Source organism: Egretta garzetta, unplaced genomic scaffold (genome assembly GCF_000687185.1).
Source record: "Egretta garzetta isolate BGI_Z169 unplaced genomic scaffold, ASM68718v1 scaffold256, whole genome shotgun sequence".
NCBI lineage: Eukaryota > Metazoa > Chordata > Aves > Pelecaniformes > Ardeidae > Egretta > Egretta garzetta.
The window spans coordinates 95,810-119,198 of record NW_009260073.1 but is presented as its reverse complement, the minus strand read 5'-3'; the positions used below and the strand labels follow the sequence as shown (position 1 = coordinate 119,198).

Here is a 23,389-nt window from a genome sequence, read left to right as displayed (position 1 = left end):
GAGTTTCACTAGCGGAACTTGGTTGATATTGGAAATTTGATTAACACTTGCTTTTCCCTGAAATCAGTTAGAAGAGTTTATTAACAACTTCAAACAGGACAGAAGTAAGAAACTTGTGGCTTTTGCATTATATATTAGTCTTTACTACCTCTTCAGCCTACCTAGTATCCAGAATGTTTGTGAACAGTAGAACTCTACTACCTCCGTACTCTGTTATGTACATGGGTACTGCTATTGTATGAAACAATTACACCTTTTTTAAAAAAATTGCTTTTTTAAATGACAGTTTCTTTCATTAAAGTAGAATTAGTTACTTTATAGAAAAATATTTTAACTTTAAATTAAAAAAATACTGTTCCTAAATAATTATGTAGGATCGTATCTTCCTTTCATTGTATGGAGAGAATATAATTCTGTATATTTGAATCCTAGTTTAACAGAACTCCCCTGGGTATAACTTTTTAAGAGCTGGCTATATTTACCATGGGTGCTATCTGTTTACAGACCCATGAATTAACACTGTGTCCCTCCTTTGGAGATACACAGATAAGACATCTATATACACTCTGTACATAATGGTTCACAGATTAGCAGTTATTAGTCGTACTGTACATAGCGAACAACCTATCTGATTAGAATGATGCTTTAAGTCCTCAGTGCAATTCAGCTTTTAGGTTGATGGCGCAAAGCCAAGTAAGACAGGCTCCCTGTTTAAATATGTAGCCCAATACACTAAATTGAAAGTACCAAATAAGACTGGAAACACTATTCTAGACATTCTGTCAATTTTGCTAACGCTGTTGAATGTCTTCTTTGCCTCCTGTGGCTTCGCTTCTGGTTTTGCCTTGTTGGGTTCTGCAGTTGTAGCGCTCTTGGAGATGGTTGGTAGCACTGAGTCCTTGGTAATATTTGGAGCATAGTTGGCAACAGCCACTGCATAGGCATTGTTTTTCTTAATGACAGACGCTTTTTCTTTTTTCTATTGGAAGACAGCATGAAGTTAAATTTTTAATGGGTATTTGCCAGAACAGACTTAATAAAACATCATTTCAAATGTAAAAGAAACAAACAAGTATATGTGAGCATGTTAAAATAAATACCAGGAACCCCATCCTGATAAATTCAAATATAAAGACAGACGCTTCCAGTCTACCCAAAAAGAAGATACAGGTAACCTAAGAATGCTCTAAAAAAATGGACTCTTGCATCATCAAATGCCCTCCTGAAGTTATGTGAGGAAGGGTCTGTTGCTGCCATTATATGGACAACTGGTAAAGAGCTGGTCTTTCTCTAGCTGCTTTGTACCTGGCTCCTTACAACAGAATTGCAAGATCTTTAAAATGTTGTCTGTTAAGTGAACCAGAAGGCATGAATGGGTGGACTGGGAAAAAAAGATTACCTGGCATTGCAATAAAATGAAAATAAGGCCATCTTTCTCACATAAATCTAGCATCACTATTGTTTGAATATCTCATAATGTACCACCAATAAATAAAGGAATTTCAGCAATGGTCTACATTTTTAAGAGATTCTGGAAAAATATGTGTGTGTTTACATGTATATGCATATAGACACAAACACAGAGGTCAGAGAGAGATTGCAATTAAGAGGAAGAAGGACTCCAGCCTGGTAGTTGCAGAAGTGAGCTGAGAACTAGCCCATGAACTACTTCTGGGTTTTGGAAGTTATTGTTTAAAAAATGCATAACAGAGATGAAAATGTGGATTAGAACCTAAAAAAATAACAGAAGATAAGAAAAGTGGGATGGAATGACAAGAATTTAATGAAGTTCAGCAAAGGAAAATTTAAGTCCTGCACCTGGGGAGGAATAACCCCATGCACCAGTACAGGTTGGGGCTAATGGGCTGGAAAGCAGTTTTGCAGGAAAAGCCCAGGGGGTCCTGGTGGACACCAAGTTGGATACAAGCCAGCAATGTGCCCTCGCAGCAGTGAAGGCCAACAGCCTCCTGGGCTGCATTACAGAGTGTTGCCAGCAGGCCAAGGGAGGCAATTGTTCCCCTCAACTCAGCCCTGTTGAGACACATCCGGAGTGCTGGGTCCAGTTATGGGCACCCCAGTTCAAGAGAGACATGGAAATAATGGAGTGAGTCTAGAGAAGGACCACAAAGATGATTTAAGGCCTGAAGTATCTGAAATATGAAAGGCTGAGAAAGCTGGGACTGTTCCTGGAGAAGAGAAGGCTGAGGCAGAGAATCTCATCAATGTATATAAATATCTGCTGGAAGACACTAAAGTCAACCAGACCAGATTCTTCTCAGCGATATCCAGTAGAAGGACAAGAGGCAAAGAGCACAACCTGAAATACAGAACATTCCACTTAAATATAGAAAAAAACCCTGTTTTACTGTCAGCGTGACTGAGCACTGGAGCAGGTTGCCCAGAGAGGTTGTGGAGTCTCCATCCTTGGAGATATTAAAAAACTGTCTGGACATGATCCTGAGCAGCCGACCCTAGATGACCCCTGCTTGAAGCAGGTGAGTTAAATTTGATGATCTCCAGAGGTCCCTTCCAACCTCAGCAATTCTTTGTTTTTATGGGATTGTGTATGCTTTCAAATGGCTGAAGTTCAGCCAATGGCAGTCTAATGGACAGGCTATGTCTATAGATAGATACAGGGACGCATAGGTAATCAGTATAGGCTTGAGTTTTTAGATATATATTTAGGTACACAGATTAGTTCTGCAATAAGACTGTAATGCTATAAATTGATTCCCTGTTTTGCAGCAATCCCAAATGAAGGAACTTCTTATAACCTACAGGAACGAATGGAAGGATTTCAGTTTCTCAGGAAGCAAGGCTCTCCATATATAATTTAGAAGCAGGTAAATAAATACTAGATTCAGTCCTCTCTTCCACAAAATACAGAATTAAACAGATGAAGAAACAGTAAACTTGTGGCTCATATAAGAAATCAACAGCTGTTATATTGGTTTGGTTTGATTTTTAGTCTAATGGAAGTGGCACAAGTGAGGGAATTCTTGTGACATTTCTCATACAGGTGCATTCCATGTTTTTGCTTCCACTGGGAGACATCTACCCAATTTCGGATTTAAATTAGTGTCAACCTTATATTTGTCAGGGCCATTGACAAATCTTATCAAGATCTTCATGGTTAGATGCTCTGCCCCAAATACCTTGTCTCAGAAGATGGTATCACGTAAAAAGAAAATCTGGGACTAAGTGAGAATTCAGTATTGTTCCTTATTGACTGAAGTGTGAAAAAGGGCTGATCAAATATGTAGCTTGTGCCTGCACCTACATTCCTGTGAGATAAATTTCATGTTGACAGCACTTAGATGGGAATTTCCATAGAATGTGAACCCAGATGACTGTCACTGAGGAAACATATTTCTCTTTATTTGGTAAAGACTAAGCTTGGCTTTAGGTGCACAGATGCTTTCGGCAAAAATAAGAGCATATTACCAAATCAAATTATGATAGGAATGCTCTAATTGATCTATAATTCCTTCATTTTAGACACACTTAGTGTGTTTTTAAAAGGTATCTGTAATACCATTAATGAGACCTGCATAACAAAGACAAACCACATTTCTGTATGAGAAACTACAAATATGTTAGAAGTTTAGCTATTGTTAAGTCAGTTTGAAGAAAATAGAGAACTGGACATGTGAATGGTATATAAATCTCAAAATGGAATGGCTAATTTTGTCACTTCTAGGGAAGGAATACTACCTAGCTGTTAAACAGCTGCCACTCCTAAGATCATGAGGCAACACTGTATATTAATTTAAAGGAACAGCCAAAGGGTGATTGGAGAGCTTATAAGGGCTCCCTACATTATTATGATGCCAGGGCAATGTGCCAGTCTGAAAAGCTTCACTCGTGACACACTGATAAACTTGTAGTGATTTGGTACCCACTTCTAGCATGAGGGAACAGATCCTGAAGCTATGGATAGTTCATGCCCATCTGGAAACCACAGGGAATTACAAGCAATGTATTCTTTGCCTCTAATTCTCCTTTACCATTAACTGAACATTTTGCTTCTTTATGCATTGTGCTTCATGCACTCAAAGAGATGAGAAACCACCAGTTAATTAAACTTTGCTTCACCTCTACTATTATCATCTAGGAAGTAAATAATATTCTATCCTATTTTAAGGAGAACCACAGAAATCAGAGTATTCTTTGTCAGAAGAAATCCTTTTCCATTGGTAGAACCAGGGACTGGGATAGGACAAAATTATCTAATACAGTAAGTCAGTCAAAACAACAAGTCAGCTTTAACATCTGTTCTGTGTTATTAAAATTATAAACTGTAAAGCTTGACACAAATTTAGACGTATCACCAGTTCATTCTGTTCACGAAATAAGAAATTCTATCAGGTTAAATTTTCTTCTTGCTATCACACCTACACTACTATCAATACCAGAAAATTAAGGCATGACTCTTTCTGCCCACTCAAGAGCATCAAGACATCAAAAGTGAAGAAGTACTCAGAATTTTGTACAACTGCCACTTAAATTAGTTTAAAAATTAATGTCTACATATCATTAGGGATAAGATTCAGAATACTGAAAATGTTCCAAACATCTAGATTTTACTATTAATAGTTTTTACATATCTAGGCATTCAGTTGGTTTTCTGATCTTTAGTTACCAGGAAAAGTAAAATACATGATCTCTTTCTGTAATCTTTTTCTTATTTCCAACTCAATTGGATTAAATAATAAAAGTGATCAAGCAATGTAATCTGGATTCAATTTTCTGAATAACCAGATAAACAGTTGTATCTGAGGAGTCAAGAAACAAGTCAGACAGTTCCAAACATAAAAAAAATAATGTGTTTGATACCTAAATGTGGATTATTGAGACCAAGTGAAATTAGCTACATCAGGGCAGATATATTTTTGTTCAGGATGTAAAATACATCTACATTCTTTTGATTTAAAACATCTTGGTTATATATATATATATATAAATATATATATATAATATAGTATATAATTTTATCAAAACAATGTATTACAGCTGTTTTAGTGCAATTGACTGGAAATAGGGCTATTTCCTTAGGACTTACCTTATCATTCACTACACTTTTTCCATCCCAGGCCCATCCTCGTTTTGTGAAATAATTTACAGTTGCAAATTCAATTAATGCAGAGAATACAAACGCATAACAAACAGCAATAAACCAATCCATAGCTGTTGCATATGCTACTTTGGGGAGTGAATTTCGAGCACTGATGCTCAGTGTTGTCATTGTCAACACAGTTGTTACTCCTGCAAGGGGACAAAAAACCAGAATATCAATAATTTTACTTGGGTTTTGAATGTTAATGAAAATACAAACCAAGAACTATCATGTTATGTTTGTGAAACACAATGGAAAATTTGCTTATCTAAGTTAGTGAAAAACTGCCAGAACCATATTTAAAGGCTGAATCTGGAGTTTCCTTTGAGGTATTTTAGTTCAATTTTGTCATCTAAACTTCCCTTTTTTAAACAGCTGAAGATTGTACCTACAGGAGATAGATAATATTATTTTTTTTTTTTTTTAGCTATCAGGACAGGACAAAATTAATAATCCCTTGATGTAGTACTCGTAATATTTTGCAGCATTACAGTAATAAAGATTGATATGTTAATGTTTGGTGGCTGCAGGTCTGGCACTCATCTTTACTGACAGTACCACACAAATTGACCTTTGTTATTAGAAATAATGAAATTTTTTTATTTTTTATTTTTGCCAGTAGCTGTCTCACTAACCATCCAGTGACATAGTTGAAGACACAGACTGGTGAAGTTTTCATTCGGGTAACACAGATTTTTTTCTAGAACAGTATATTGGTTTGAAATGCCAGATTATTATAACTGTGTATTATGTGTCAGAAAACAAGACTTGATGATCCAGGAAGACTGTTCTTTCACTGCGGCAGTTATTAAAAACACTTTACAGTACTTTGTACATAATGAAGACCCAGTGGGAAGCCAGGAATTACACACCAAAAAAATCAGAAAAAAGATACATGGGAGGAAAGGAAGAGAATATTTTTCTGAATCGGTTTTAGCAAGCAGAAACCCACAGCTACAAACGCAGTCTCCATTCCTTAAGTAAATCAGTTCTCCCACCTCAGGCTGAATCACACTTTGACAAACTAAACTATTCCCTTTGTGGCACGCCATTAAATACGTCTCCAGAATTGAAAAGCAACGCAAAGTGATATACTTAGCACAGATCAGCAAACCTACACTCCATTATGACAGGCAAAGGAGATGCCACGGCAGAAATATTAGCAACAGCACATCACAGCTTCAACAACTACATGCTCATAAAATTGTTGTAAGAAGATTCCCAAGAGAAAATAAAGTCACCCCCCGCCTAAGCCAGATCCTCCACCATCAGCAATCTGCCACCTGGGTTCTGCAGGATCGACCCAGCTCAGATTTTCCTTCTGCTACAAGAGAAGCAGTTTTAACCACTGTGTTAGAGGGAAGAGAGGCAGCAATTACACCTACTCAGACCGCTTCATGCTTTGCAATTTCCATCCCTCCTGTAAAGAATCTCCGTCTCTGAGGGTGCTACAAAGGATGACAGAGCAAAGCTAAGTGGACTCGGCCTCAGCGCTACTCCCCCTCTCCCATCAGCGCTTCCAAAGGCCTGTGCCGCAGGGAAAACAAGGCACAGAACCATCCTGCCGAGTCACGCAGCATCCAGACGCCTTAGCAGACAGAATGGTCTAATTGCTATTTTTCAGCCTCCATAAATTAAAGAAGTGGATTTGGTCTGGCATCAGCCGTGACACTGTTGGGATCTACCAGCCTATACAGCGAAAAGGAAGCAGCTATCATACTATATTGTATGAAAAAGCGCAGGCAATATATTTTGTAAAGAACTTATTTGCTCCTAACACTTACACAACATATGACTTAATTATTTTCAGCACCTCAGGGAAAAGTCTATCTTACATTTAAAATTACCACATGCAAATTTTAACACCGGTCCCGAGCTACAGATAGATCATTTTAATTATACAGAAGTATCACTAAAGTGATTGTTTCTCAGAGGTAAGGTGACCTTATCCACATGTAAATATATACAGTTGCTAAGGTACTCTTCTGTTTAAGTTCTACCTTTTAGAATAAACTAATCTTCTGGAAGACCTATTGGCTTCTTCAGAAATCTAATTTAAGATTAACTGCTGACCTTTTCTAGTCTCAATTAAAACATCATTAATTTACAACTTGTGTCTTGCTACCAGTTGACAATTTCTCTAAAAAGTTCAGCAAGCCACACCACTTTGTGACCCAAATGCTAATCAAACAGCACATTGTCAGACAATTGCCAACATGGTTTCATTTATTCCTTCAATCTATAAATTCAGAGATGTTCAAGCTACCACAGTCATTTAACCTGAATTGAGTGGGAAAAAATTGGGCAGAAACCCTGTCAGTTTAGGAATCTCTAGTATTTTTATACTTGCTGTTCTTCAGTCAAAAGACAGATGATTTTGCCCATTATAGTTAATTTGAAAAATCAGTATTATCAAGTATTCTTTATGAAAAAAGGACTGAATGGAAATAACCTGCCTCCTTGTCACTGCTAAACCTGAGAGGACTGAAAAATTATTAATGTGGAGGAATATGGTCTACTTGTAAAACAAACCACATTTATTTCACAAAGAATTAACTTAAAACCCCACAAAACCCATATACTGACTAGATAAAAAAAATTTCTCATTGCATTAACTCATTCATAATACTAGTGAACTAAAATTGGTATTAAAACCAGTGAGTAGATTGTCCTGCTACAATGAGGTTGTCAAAATATTAGAGGAAAACAATCTTCCCCCTGAAATCATATACTACTCTGAACAGCCTAAATAATTTAACAGGCCATGTACAGAGTACAGGATATCTCAATATGATGTAGAAAGACCACAGTTTATATACAGGTCAAGAACTATCTTCTATAGCCCAGCACCCAGCACATGTGGCACTGAATGAGTGCTGGAAGGACATGGACCAGTCTCATTTTGTAAGAGTCCATGAGTAGTCATCAGTTTGTCTTTAAAAAGGATCCAAAAAAAAAAAAAACCCATTGATGTTTCCCTTCTCAAAGAGGACCAAGCATTTTATACTTGACAGTAAATACACCCCAACATCATTACAACTTTCATTCTCAGCAGTGCATGCCTATAAAAGCTAAATATCTTCTGTCACTACAGGTTTATCCATTCAGGCCAAGACTGGAGCTATTTGATTGCCTAGGATTTTTTTTTTTATGATGCCGCTTCTGAAGCGGCATCTGCTCGCTGGAGAGAGGATATCCATCTCCAGGGCTGTAAATTCAACACTTTTCACTGGCACTAAACTTATATATGTGGAAAATACCGTCTCTGTCATATTTTGGATTCCAGGACAGATGGATACCATTCACGATGTGTTTGAAGTTAGACAGCCACCTTTGGGCAAGCAATTTCTCTCACTTAATGATATAGGGCACTGCCACACTACAGCAGAGGTCGTAAACTGAAAAACCAGAAATGCCTAACTAAAAACATACAGTAGAAATTGGAGGAGCTAGCACATAAATATTAAAGTTAAAATCTGTCATGATGACTAGTTTATGCCCACATCTGTGTGCAAAAGTCAGGCTACCCCTTGACAGGAACAGGTTATTTTGGACCCTAATTTCACCTCCTGTGTATGAACCGTTTTTTCTAATTTGAACAGATTTTAATGCACTAAATCATGTTCTAGCCTTCTTGTGTTAGAATACAGACATCTCCTTTAAAAATGAAAGTGAAAGGCCTAAATAATGAGTTACCAAAGGGCATTTCTATAACAAAAGAGGTACTTCAGCTTTGCAAAAAATTTGTACAAAATGCTTGAAATGTGTTCTATTTCTTATAATGTCATGCTACTCCTCCCACAATTTTATCTTTTCATCATAGCACTTTGCAAAGATACAGATAATGGTTGAAGAACATATCACAAAAGGATTGATAAATTACTTTTTTTTGTATTAGGAAGCTAATTCCATTGCTCTATTATTTCACTCTTTCTTTTTTTCTTCCCAGTAATTGCAAATGTTGTTAGGTAATTAGATCACTCAACCTGGTCCTAAACATGAATAGATTTATAAATACAAATAGCATAGCAGAAAGAAAAGACTGTTGTCCCTTTTACAGCGATACAGATTACTGCTACTTCATTTTATCACTCCAAGAGTAAATGGTTGGAGATCTAAACAAAAGCTTAAAAATTCTGGAGACAGTGTAATTTTAAAGTATTATACCATAATAACATTTGGCTGCACACCTTATTGCCTCTATTTTACTTATGCAATGTATATGTATGACTTGAGAATACAATACAAAAGGAGCGTACATTGATTCTGTTTAGACACTGGGAGATAAGTCTGAACAACTGTTGAAAGATTGTAGAAAATAGCTCGAGTGCTCTGTCTACCCTTTTCACTAAAAGTACAACACAAAAGGCCAGAAGCCTTCCTAAATAGCATGGCAGGCCAAGGACCATAACATAATCTTTTTCCAGATAAGTTGCATTCAGTCAGTTGGTTAAGCTACATACACATATCGTCAAGTCAGTGCTCGTGTTGCTTCACTGTACCAATATCGAGCAATGGAACAGAGTTCCCATTGACTGACTGCCAAAAAATTCCCAAAGCTGAACAGCAAGTGCTATTTAATCCCAGCTCCAGTAAAAGTCACATGCCACTATGCCACTATTGGAACAGGAGCTAGTGTCTTGGCACACCACTGAGCTGAGAAGGCATATCAGTTCATTTGAAGCCAGCTCGGTCTCTAAGGGCTACAGTTTTCCAGGTATGCTTGCCCACTGCCTACCACTAGAGTGTTATGTCTACAGTTAGCAGAAATTCCTACTTAAGAAATTATAGACTGGGAGTTGTGAGTGGTGGGATACCTCTAAAGGCACAAACGATGCTCTGCAGCATGTGAAAGGAGAAGTAAATAAAAACAGTTGAGAAGTTTTTCAACGAAATGGGAAAAGGTACTTTGTATATACAGAATTGTTCAAAAGGAAGGGTCTACATTATTCAATTCCCATGTAAAAATAACCAGAGAACAAATCTGAACTTTTCTTAGGTCCCCCTTTCTTTATTTCCACAATTAAAAAGTCTATTTCAGGTCTAAATGACTTTTTGCTTCAAATGTACGCTAATTAATACAGGTTCTGAAAAGATAAACCAAGAACAAGCAAAACACAGGGATAGGAATGCAGCCTAAGAATTGAGTGATCACAGAGAACAGAGTCCTGACAAAAGAACATCGCTAAGTGAATTTAAAATTCTGCATCTTGAACATTGTACTAGAAAATAATACAATTTTTGTTCTTGCCTGCTTTGGGTATCAATGAATATATATCTAATTACATTCATGTTAACATCCTTATTCTTACTCCATGCAAGTTAAAACACATAGATAACTGTAACACTAAGAAAACTAATTTCTGATTTTTCTGTCACCTGTATCTAGTGCTGCTATTCAAGTATATGTGATGCTTCTAAATGTTATGACCCATTAAAAACGAAGCGAGAATTCAATAAGCTGCACAAGATTAGTTTTGCTAATATTGTTGACACTAAATGCGTAACAATAAACACATTACTAAATGAAACAGATTGTAATCTTGCACTAAATGAAGGCATTATGAACCAGGCTTATTCCCTTTCGTTAAAAATGCAATCAAATGCTTTTCAAATTTATCTGCTAGAGAAAGCACAATCATGACTTATTTAATTAACGATGATAAAACTTTCTTCTTCCAAAAATTTAAAGCAAAATTGAAACAATATAACATTAAGCCATAATTCATTTGGGATAGCTTAGGTCAACAATATTAGATAGATGCCATAAAGGAAAGGGATTTAAAAGCTCGACTATAAAAGAAGCCTCATTATACCAAGCCCTTAATCTTAACCTAGAACTTGAAACTATGTTGCAAGCGAATAGAAAGGGGAAAGAAAAATAGCTTCTTTCAAACATTAAATAATAAATGCTAAGTGGTGCTTTGAATAACTGGGAGTTACATTTCTTTAACTCCTGTAGTTAGTCCTTTCCAGGACATGGTAGCTCTCAGGAAAGTACTTGAAATAAATTTCTCATCAATTCTGAAAAACACTTTATCAAAACCAATACTTTCTCCTTAATCATATTTTAATATTGATATATTCATTATACAATGCAAAGATGGATATCTAGCAAGAGATTACTCCATATAAAAACTAAAAATTAAGTAAGATCAATAAAAAAGTAAAGTAAAATCTCCTGCGATTTTTATATTCCCTGCTGGAAATAGCTAGTTTTATTACTTTAGCTGTAGTATGGGCTTCACGTGTCACCAAGTGGAGCCTACCTGAAAGCACCACCCAAATGAGACCTTGAGTGTACCTGCCCAGCTCTAACTGGCAAGAGTAATTCACTACGAGTCAGAAAACAGGAAGAAGCAATAGATGAACCTCGTTATGAAACTGTGGCTAACTTCACATTTTTGAAACACATTTAGGCAAGAGACCAGAGGGTATCAGAAATGCCAGCAACAACTGCTGCCAGTAGGTATGGAGAAAGACTGGGAGATCCGCCCGGCGCTACATGATTAGACAGGCCATTGGCAGCTTATGCTGCCAATCTCATGTAGAGTGTAAAAGAATATTAAGAAATTGCTCCTCAGGGAACATCCAACCCAATGCAGAAGGCTAAGCCTGAGGTGCAAATGTTGCATGCAGGGGCTAGGCTGCTCCATCAGGAAGAGCCTGGATACGTCTTGCTCCCCTGGGTTCAGGGTGCCAGTCTAAGCCCGCTTGGAGGGGACGGAGCCCTGACTGGTGTGTGAAGTGCATGTCTGTGCGGCAGCAATAAAACACTAGCATGGAAGTTGTTATCTTCTCCAGCACTATTGTGCTTAGTAAACAGATTTTAGATTTTATATCACTGGGTGGTGTAGTTCTGGTTTTGCGACCATCCTACCCAATTCCCTCAAGACATCCTGAAACAGGACACTGTTCATTATCCATATTCTGCTAAACCTCCAGGAGAATAAAGCAGCAGGCTGCCATGCAGATATTACTTATTAAAAAAAATAAAATAAATTAAACAAAGAATAAATGAGCAACGCGAAAGAGGTATGCAGGAAGGGACACAACATTCCAGGAAAATGAACCTAGTGTCTTGTTATTGATGCAGTGCCTTGTTACCAACGACACAGCAACAGAAAGTTCATTTTAGTAAGAGAAGATGTGAGACTTTTTTTTGGACAAACCAGTTACACTGTGCTAAATGTATAGGAGGGGTACAGAAAAGGGCAAAGATGGAGATGTAGAAGGATTTAACAGTGTTCTTGCAAAGCTGGAAAACAGGAATGTGCATTTTGGCAAGCAGAAATGAACAAATTCATAGAAGATTTTGAAGAAAGAAAAAAAAAAATCTGCCTGATAACTGCCTGGAAAAACATGGTAGGATTCTGGTCCTGCTAAAACCACTGACTCATTTCATCTGACTTCAATAAGGCTCGTATTCAAACCTGCAATTTTCACAATGTTTTGTGTGGCATTTTCTCTACCAGGAGAGACAGCAAGTGCTTTGCTGAGGATCATACTTAATATGCATTTGAGTTTGGCCTACTTTTTGAAGAGTGCATGGTGTTTACTGAGTGACTAATCACACGATTTTATGCAGCATTTCTGATGGCTGATTCCACACAGACATTACTTTTTGTTGTGCTAGTCTCTTTTTCTTTAAAAGCAAACAAATTAAGAGAACTTCAAGTTATGCAGATAAGAAAGACATTTGTTACTTTGCTTTAATAAAGAAGAGAGCAAAACCTTATTGGAAGAGAAACACTGCAAAAACGCTGCTGAAGCTATTTGCTGCCTTACAGTACACTCCAGTTTGAATTAGCGAGAAAGTTTTGCTCAGGCCCCCTGAATAGGGTTTCTTTTAAAGAACTGCAGCTTGCAAAGTTTAATAATAATTAAAATAATTCAAATTTAATTTGCTTACTTTACAAATATATTTAGAAGTGTGCTTATCTATCAAGTACCAAAATATTTGGATAATATCAAGGTAAGACAGACATTTCAGAAAATAATCTGAATTTACTTTTTAAATAGAAAAATTATAATCATTTTCTGTTTTGTGAAAACTTTCCTCTGAAAAGAGCCAGGATATATGGACAGTTCTCTCACATGTACTAATTTCAAAAAACTTTGGGATTATCAGGATATCTGTAAGCTGCAGTTGAAAGCTGTTTGGACTAGAAATAGTGTCACATTCTACAAACACACTAACTTGGATGAAAAAGACCTTTACCAAGCAGACTTCAGTCATGCTTCCTAACAGCTTCAGCTGTGGCAAACAAAGGCAATGCTTCTCAGTATACTCACCAAAGACTGTCCTGGCAGGTACAGATTCTCTGTTCAGCCAGAATGACACTTGAGAGAGAATGACAGTCATGATACAGGGGAGGTAAGTCTGAATGACAAAATAACCAATTTTTCTCTTCAAGTGAAAATGAGCCGTCATTACTGTGTATTCGCCTGGGTGCCACAAACAAACAAAATACAATGAAAAAATAGGTTATCATCTTAAGAAAGTCCACTTCTTTGGTAAAAGAAAGTTTGGTACATTTATGTGAACCAAATGTGCTAGGGTTAAACTGCACAGAAGGTATTTTGTAGTAGAAAGTATTCTGCAGAACATAAGAAAGTTCTTGAGTACAACTACATCTTATTCCCACTGAGCTCCAGGAAAGTTCGGTGTTCAGGAACTTACAGGAACTCTTGTATGCCCTGACAAGAACTTCAGCCCTGCAGGCTTCTGTACATAAGCAACTCCCTGCGTTCACACAAAGGCACCCTGAGAATTTAATCTACAGTCAGAAGGCAATCATAGGGGTTCATCACAGCCTGGCACAGGTAGGAACACAGAGTAATCCAGTCTTTAATGCCAAAACCCTGATGTAAGGAAAAAATGGTTGTAACGTGCATGCTTCACCATTTAGTAGACAAAAAGTGTCATTTATCGAATCATAGAATCATAGAATCACTTTGGTTGGAAAAGACCTTTGAGATCATCGAGTCCAACCTTTAACCTAACCCTGACATCCCACCACTAAACCATGTCCCTAAGCACCTCATCTATCCTTCTTTTAAATACGTCTGGGGATGAGGACTCCACCACCTCTCTGGGCAGCCCATTCCAGAGTCCGACAACACTTTCTGTGAAGAAGTTTTTCCTAATGTCTAGCCTAAACCTGCCCTGGCACAGCTTCAACCCATCCCCCCATCGGTTCCCAGGGAGAAGAGGCCGACCCCCGCCTCCCTACAGCCTCCTGTCAGGCAGTTGTAGAGGGCGATCAGGTCTCCCCTCTGCCTCCTCTTCCCCAGGCTGAACAACCCCAGTTCCCTCAGCCGTTCCTCGTATGACTTGTGTTCCAGACCCCTCACCAGCTTGGTTGCTCTCCTCTGGACATGCTCCAGCAATGCAACATCTTTCTTGTAGTGAGGGGCCCAAAACTGAACACAGTATTCGAGGTGCGGCCATGTGAAATTAAATAATTATCCCAGTCTTGGGTTACAAACATTAGGATTCAAGACTGAGCTCCAGATAGCATTAAAAAATGGTCACTGGGGACAAGTTCACCTCTGCTATTTATTATATATATATTTATATGCATATATATATGTTTTTATATATATACGGCATATATATATTACAAGTTACTTAATAACTTGAAAGAATGAATAAAATGCTGCTATGTGTTACTTGTACCATACATTAATAGACTATGCCTGATATCTCACATTGTGCAACAGTCCTTTTGGACTTTTGGGACTGTTCTAACACCACCAGCAATGCCTATGTTCCTCATAGCCGAGTGAGCGCCTTTTTCTTCAAAGTATCTTTTACTAACCTGTACTTGATTTAACTGTCTCTTTTCCAATCGTCTGGCCTAAAAGATCATACTGATTCAATCTTGAGCCATCTGGTGCCACCTGCACTGAATCTGAAGCATTGTAAGTCCAAATGTATGTAACTTCTGAAGTTGTGTACGCATCTGTGGGGAATAACAAAATATTTTGTCAGCAATTTAAACAGCTCCCTTCAAAACTCATAGAATTAGAAGAGCTGCTTATTTTAAAAAAAAAAAAAAAACACCCCAAAAACTTAAAATGACATGGTAAAAAATATGTTTGGCCATTTAAAATAGCTTTACTGTAGAGTAAATGCCTATTGCAGCATGGGACTGGGCACTCATTTGTGGTCTTGCTATTAAATTACAAACAACATATCTTCTACACTGTTAAAAAACTTGTCAGAGATTAGATATTATATGTATCCTAAAACTCATAGTAAGCCAGATGAAAAGAACAATTTGCAAGATTTAGGACACACAACATTTTTGAAAATTCATTTCTATATTGTTTTGAGTTTCCATTCTCCCCACTCTCCACTTTGAGAGTGTATCACAAGCATTTCATTATTAGCTGGAATTCATACCTAAACACAGGAAGCCAAGTTCACTGACAAATCCCTTAACAAACTTGTAGTGGTTCTGTGCCTCTCCCTGCATATCCTCTTAAATTTCACTCCCTGGCGTCTTTTTGTGGGACACGCTGACATTAAGCAGGCTGCTCTCTCAGTACATTCATGATCAAACATACATTTAGTCTAGGGTCTGTCAAAATAAACTAGAATGAAAGTAAATCAACACTGTACTTTAAACAGCATTAATGCCTCTCCAGTAGATAAGAAAGAAAAAAATTACGTCCTGCAAGTTTTTCCAGTCTAATACCCTGCTAACAAATGGAGTATGAAAGGAAAAGGCTAAACCACTGATGGAAGAAATTGTGTGTTCATTTTGATTGACTGAGACAAGTACATTTTAAGTCTTATACCATAACTGTAGTGAAATGAAAAAGAAAAGCAACATTTCTGATGGGCTGCAAACATTTTCACTTGAGAAATCTCTGGAGGCCCAGAAAGAAGCTTCTCCATGCAACTAGCCACAATTTGCATGACTAACAAAATCTAGCAGGTGGGTAGCACATAGAGATTTTTAACACTTCCCTTCTGTCTTTCTAGCTTTCTGCAAGAAGACCTCTGCTTTAATGCAAACCAGCAGTTTTGCCAGTTGCTGATTTGTCTCCATCCTCACCGCTGTTGGCTAGACTTTTTGATAAGGGTAAAGAAAGGCAATCTATTAAGCTACAGCTTCTCCAATACATTCACTTTGGCTTTTCTCTTATGTATAGAAAAAAAATGAGCCATTTGTACAGGCCAATGATCCTCCTAGCAGTGTAAGGTTAGCAGCATATGAAGAGCTGTGGCAAATACATACCACTGGCAGACTTGCCTCAGCTAAACCAAAATCCTCAGGATTCCTGCTTATTTTCACCACTATTCATCACTCAAATTCTATCCCAGAATAAAAGGTGAAAAATGCACAGCAGTCTAGAAATGAGTTCTAGGTAAAGAAATAAAATGAGTGTGAAGCCGTTCAAAATGAACAGAATAAAAGAGAGCCCTGGATGTGCCAACAGGCTGGAGCACAGGTGACTACAGGGGAAATGAAAGACAGCTTTTCTAAAATCACATTGCTCACAGTTTGAATTCTCCTGTTTACTAGAAAACCAGAAACCATGGTCAGAGAAAAAAGAACAAATTAGTAAGCAAAAAAACCCAACCAAATAATCAAGAGAGAAAAAAAAAAAGAAAAGAAAAGACACAAAGTCTAATATATCTAGTCAGAAGGGTTTCCAACTTAGGAATGCAAATGAAGTCGTACTATAAAGTAGCCTCTTGGCCAGAGTATCAGTTTCATTATTATGGGTGATTTTAAGTTGTTTTGAGGCTACATATGAGTCTTTTTTCCTCCCAGACCTTATAAATCAAACATACCTTGATGTGCACATATATATGTAAATATTAATAGTCAGTAGCCGGTTTTGGCTAACATCTCTGGAGTTCGTTAGTTAAGATGTATTATGTATTATAAATATAATATTTAGAGGGAAAAAAAGGCTCCTTGATACAAGTATTATTAATTCTAATGATCTTTCATCTATATAGCTAAGATTTCCCTCTTCCGTGAAAACATCATCAGAAACACAGGCTTGGTTTAACTTGCTCCAAACTCCAAGGAAAAGGTGTATGTCATGGTTATGAAGAGTGTGCACAGTGCTCTGACAATGTTCATCTGGTTAGTGATATCCTTAGTGGCAGCATATCATGTTTTGTAACTTGTGTTGGCTGCAAGTAATGTAAAATCAAACAGAATTTAAAGATATTAACCCATTTCCTCAAAAAAAACCATCCCCTTTCCTGGGCCCAGCAGAGAACGTAGGCTGCAGCCAAAGAAAAAAAGAAAACCTTCTAGTGTACAAAATCCAGGAAATACATATAATGTGATCCTAATTCACAAAGAAGAAGAAGAAAGGCTGTAAAATAGGTAAATGAAGTTATGCTGATGTTAAAACACTACTAGTGACATCAAAGTCCACCTGTCTGTAACACGCAGATGAGCTAATGAGTAAAATTTTTTATCACAAGAAGCCATTTGTGCTTGTCTTCATTGACTAAGAATGTAAAAACGAGTATCATTAACAATAAAGAGTAAATAAATGTTTCTATAAATGAAAACAAGCATTCTTTGAAGTCTTTAATCTGCTCTTCATTAATACTACACAGGCTATGTGCACCCAGGTCTGCATTCATCGGTACGGTTTGCACGCCGGAATAAAAGTAGATCAGTGCAGTGCTGAAATAGGTGCACAGTATTTGCTGTTAACTGGAGTCAAGAAAGTTTTAAAATGCATTAGAAGACACAACACTGAATAGAGAAAAGAGATTTCAATGTGTCCGGTTACAATTTTTTTTAAAAAATACCATCTTGTGCTTTAAACCTCTCATGTAACAACTTACCGAAACAAAGTGATGCTGAGCAATGTTAGATATTCACTGACCAAAGGCTATACTTCTCTTTATATACTTACAGCTGCCAAATTTCAGTGGGCATGAGTGAGCATCCATAGGGAAGTCCTCCAAGTGCATTGGACATTCAGCTTGGACTGTAAGCCTAAAAGGCAAAAGACCGCTATGCATTTAAGTCAGTTAGCAGGACAAGAAAATAAATTCCACAGAAATGAACAGAGTTCATATGCTGATTTAGGAGATGAAACTGAAATGTTATATTAAACTAATTAAAATTTAAATCAGCTCTTGCTTCTTCCCTTTTATGTGTTCCTTTGGAAGGCATTGACTTATCACATCAAAAACCTGAAAGAACTGACCTCAAAACTGTGAGGAAAGGCCATTTAAACGAAAATATAAATTATGTAACTGCAGGTTGTTAAGAACAGTCATTTTCTTCTCATAATATTCTGAGGTACGCGTGTGATTATATGGCTCTCAAAGGCTCATTACAAAAGCACATAAACTACAGTTAATTTGCCAAAGGACTGTGATCCATAGTTTTCTGAATTTATTTCTTTTACAGTTTGAATGGAAGATGCAGAAAGAAAATCCCTTTGTGTTCTTTCCAGACATTGCTGCTACTCATTTTCCATGTTACTTGTGATTATTATTTTTATTTATGTATAAGCATGACAGGATGTTAACAATGCATTCACTTTCGCTCATTTTGTCAAAAAATCCCAGCAATATCCCAATATCAAGTACAGTTCTTGCTGGAAAGAATTTGAGGACTTATTAACCCTTTCTTCTTCTTCTTCTTCTTTACTTTTATTGCCACTGACCTTAATAATAAATTTACTTAAGGGCTCACATGGTTGGTACAAGGGTTTCAGTAACAGGCAAAAATCATATACTATTTCAATCGTCCTAAGATGGAGTTGATAAACTTTGAGTATTCTTAACAATTCTTGCACAGTGATTCCCATCTGAAGGTCTCAAAGCACTTTATGCAGGTGGTCAGCATCTTTTAATATATTACAGAAGTATGAAAACTGAAGAACATGTAGGAAAACTGATCTAACTCATAATCAGCCAACAGACTTGTAACAGAATTGGAAGCAAAATGTACATTTTCCGAGCTTTCTTTCTGCTGGGACATAAAAGAAACAAAGGAGAGTCCTCCTAGAACCATATTTAACTATTTTCTGGAAAAATCCCATTGAGAAATAGCTTGAGTAGAGAAGAGATGAAAAGACTTACCTCATGGTGTACAAGAGAGTCCCATCATCTTGGATTCGTAGCAGCTTGTTTGGCATTGTCATGTTATGAGCCACTGACTTCTTCCCATTGTGAAAAAATGTATCTGGGGTCCAGATTTTGCTGGCCATTAAGTTGTTCAATCGAAGAATGTTCATTGGGCCCTTAAACTTTAATCTCTCATCCTTCCATCTCTGACGGAAGAAAACGTCTATTGTGTATTCCTGTAATGGAATAAAGATAGGATTTTTTTTGACACAATGAAACATTAATCTGCTTTTTGAGGGCCAAACCAGAAAAGCTCTGGTTGCAAAAATTCCCTTGGTACAATTGTTAGGGGAGAACAACCACCACGCAGAATCGTGTAATACTGAGAATGATAAACAGGAAGTCAATTTATGAAGGGTATGACATTCTCCTCCATGATTGCTAGCTGTTGTTTGTATATCGAACCCTTCCAATACTTAGATTTCTGTACCTGATACACATAGTAGGTGTGACAAGGGTAATTTCAATAAGCACAACTATTTCACATTAAGAAGTAAGAAAAAAATATGCAGAAGTGTATTAAATAGTTCCCGCAGCAGATGCACCTGAAGGAGAGTAACCCAGCATTTCAAGAGCACAGAGAATGGCTGAGACTAGAAGGAAGGAAACAAAGCCACCCACAAAAGGTGCAATATATCCAGGCAGGCTGATATAAGGAAGATTCTTCCAGAGGGGAAAGTAAGGTCCTGTAGTGGTATGGATCTTATCAACAAAAGTACATGGGTAGGGAACAATAGCTGATGATTAACAGGTGACACACACTGTCTGCTGAACTTTACTCTGATGCCTGATCTTGGGAAGGCAGTACAGTCTGGAGAAAAGGATGCAAGGGAAAACAGACTGGTGATCTAGACCAGATGCCTGTGTCACTCAGGGCTGGGTGTCCCATCTGCTGGGTTTTGTTGATGTTCTAAACAAAGGAATAAAAAAGATTCTGATTAAACACTGATAATGTAAATTCATCAACTAACTTCAAATTTGGTCCATAAATGGATTTAGTGGTTTGCTACTGTCAGCACAGCACATAAATTGGAAATGGAAGAGCTTAAAAACTTTGCTGGAAGCAAACTGTATTCTGTGTATTGGCAGTCCCCGTCACTTTCTGCTGGCTCCCTTATGTGCTGATTAACAAGGCTTAAGTTTTTTCTCAGTCAATCATGCAGTGGTACAGCAGGAGTGCTAAGCAGACAGCGAGAAGCAACAGCCCTGTTCAGCTCCTTTGGTCTGTGAGCCAAGGAGCTGTGAGGACCTTTTCCAAGTCAGGGCCAGAGGCTAAGCAAGCATGTGGAATAAAGGAAAGAGAATTCTGTTACCTGAAGGAGCATGGCAGGGGCAGGGGAGAAAGCAGTTGTCATTAGGAACTGTGACAGGAATGATGTACTGGGATACTTATGAACTAACCCGACAAAAACCACAAGCACAGTTTTTAGCTATATCAAGAGGTCTTACATTACTACAATACAACTTAGTCATTTTTCCAATTAAAATTATAATTGCTCAACCAAATATTGAATAAAACTAATACTACAGTACACTGAAAATTAATTTGCTTGGGTTTCTTTAATGCCAGTTGTTATTATCTCTAATAATATTTTAGTAAATATATTTGTGAAATACAAAAGTATACACTTCTAAAACATGTATTTCTTTGACATTATACCTGATCTTTTCTTCCTCTCCTCACTGCCAGCAACACTGCCTCATGACAAGTAGTTTGCCCATTTCTCTATGATAGATCACATTAAATTGTCCTGTTTTATTTGCTGATTCATATTTATTTGCTAAATATTGTGTGACTTAAAATCCCATTTACACATCCCAAGTAATCTGTCAGTTCAGTTGTAGACCAGGGAAAGTCATAAAATGCAAAAAATCATGGAGGATCAGGAAAAGGAATATATGAAAACTGGCTAGAAATACAGGTAACTCAAGGAAAACAATTGCCCCTAAAAGGCTCCTTGTGGTTTCTGTCTGAGGGGCTTTGCCAATAAATCATTGCTATGTATGGTAAGATTGATGTTTGAGGTACAAAGAAGCAGAAAGAAGAGCCTGAGGGAGCGAGACTTTGAAATCCCACTGAAATTCAACAGAAGCGAGTGGTAAGTCCTACAGGTTCCTTTGACAAATATCCCTGCACATAAATGATTAGAATATAAATCTTAAGTTTTTGTAATGTTTCATCAATAAAGAATTTCAAAAGTCCCACTTCTTGACTGTCTTCCAACATCTATAAAAAGAATTACAAGAGATATAAAACAGAAAAAAAAAAAAAAACGAGACATGAAACACCACTAAATCAAAACAGCAACATTTCAAAAAACACATTTGATGCATGGCAACTGCTTAGGAAGTGGAATAAGCAGGAGAGAATCTGAGCTGCAGCCTTGAAAGATCCCACTGATAAATCGCTGACTGATCCACAAGGAATTCTAATCTCTCCATCCAATCCATGCTGGAAATCTTTATTTGCAGAACATCCCATTTAGAAGATGGAAACAAGGAATAAAACAAGGCTTGGTGGGAATGATCATGAACATCTTCTTCCATTTATCCCAACAGCAAAAAAATCTCACAGAGTTCTTAAATAACTTATCTTTCTATAGACCTCAGTGCATTATTCAAAGGAAGCATTAGGATCTCAATTTCGCATGAAGGGGAACCACGGCACAGAGATGAAATTAACTTATCCCGGTCCATTTACAGAGTGATTATGAAAAGCAAAATACAATCCATGTCTTTTGTATCCCAGTGCTATATTCACTGATCCCATGTTCCCTCCTGAGCCAGATCTATTCTACTTATGAACATAAACAGCCCTATGATGATTATCATAGAAAAAAAATTAAAAAACAGGAAACTATTAAAGTATTTTGAATATAATCAATGGTATAAAAAGCCAGCATTTATGAAAAGATGCTACATAAAGATTTTGTAACTATTTCCTATTCCATATATGTACCACTTTGTGGTAAATGCTGTGTGATGTTTACTTTCCAAGCAAGACTAACATTCTCTTAGAAATGCAAATCTGGACTCCAGAAAAATCTAAAGACTCAAATTAATACCTGATACTCATTTCATACAATCTGCAGATATTGTCCTATATGAAAAAACCTGTGCTGTCTCAGGACATTACCAAACCATTCTCCAGTATATAGCGCAGTATCTGTACAAAATTACAAGAGCACACTTCCAGGACTACAAAGGATTCCTGTGATCATTCCTAGAGAAGCAAATGCTTCCTACTGATTTGTATCTGAAATGGTGCTTTCAGAGCTGGGTTCTAACACAGTACAATTAAATATAATTTTTCAAATATGTATTACACCAGCTTACGTGAAATTTTAGGTACAGATGATAAGATTCTTACTACAGTGTTAAGAAGCACTTGAGCCTCTGCCAACTCAGTGGTCAGAAGAATAAAATGGTGAAGGAATTCAATTTTTCTTTTAATATGAAGTTGTTGTGTACAACAGTATGCACAGCAAAAAAAGACATTAGAATCTCTGGGAGAAGCTTTAACTGACCTGAGTATAATCAACCTTCCTCACTACATGGCAGTCATCTTCTTTGCTAAGGCCAGATTTTTATGGGAAAAGTTCAAACAACAAAAAATGTACTCTAATCCTCTCAGCTAATGTTTGGCAGATTTTGGCAGTCTTTGCATCTGTAGTAAAGATGGGAGTGTTCCAAACATCTCAAAAATTGTGAGTGTCTATTAGCAAGCAGTATTGTTGCGGAGCAGACTGAACATTTTATTAATAACCCTCTGGAACATGGCATTTTGTTTAGTGAATAGTTCAGGCCAGAGTTCCTCATTCACTGCTTGTGAAGATTTTTCTGAGTCAATTCTCTAAAGAAAACTTGCCTTTTCTTGACCACTGCTAAAGCCATTAACTGACACATATATATAGCCATGAAAGCAAATTTTAAATACCGTAAAATATAAAACTTTAAAAAGGCAAATACAAAAAAACTAAAAATAAGGAAAGCGAAAATGGCACACATACCTTTTTATTGATTCCTTAAAGACAGTCAGAAATACTGTGCTTGATACATTGATGAGATAAATACATAAGATTCATGGATTTAAATCTCACCTAGCCAATATAGGGGCTTCATGTTAATATTTATATTTAAAC

At 37.1% G+C, this 23,389-nt stretch overlaps 1 protein-coding gene across 1 annotated transcript in view; it reads right to left on the bottom strand.

Annotated features, from left to right (window-relative positions):
* Positions 1–670: 670 nt before the first annotated feature.
* Positions 671–23,389, bottom strand: part of GABRA2 (gamma-aminobutyric acid type A receptor subunit alpha2) — a 59,539-nt gene continuing 36,820 nt past the window's right edge. The window contains exons 5-10 of the mRNA XM_009641241.2: positions 19,203–19,423; positions 18,023–18,105; positions 14,941–15,084; positions 13,412–13,564; positions 5,063–5,265; positions 671–979 (exon numbers count right to left, since the gene is read on the bottom strand). Of these exons, the coding sequence (XP_009639536.2) occupies positions 671–979; positions 5,063–5,265; positions 13,412–13,564; positions 14,941–15,084; positions 18,023–18,105; positions 19,203–19,423 (1,113 nt within the window). The remainder of the gene's footprint in view (positions 980–5,062; positions 5,266–13,411; positions 13,565–14,940; positions 15,085–18,022; positions 18,106–19,202; positions 19,424–23,389) is intronic.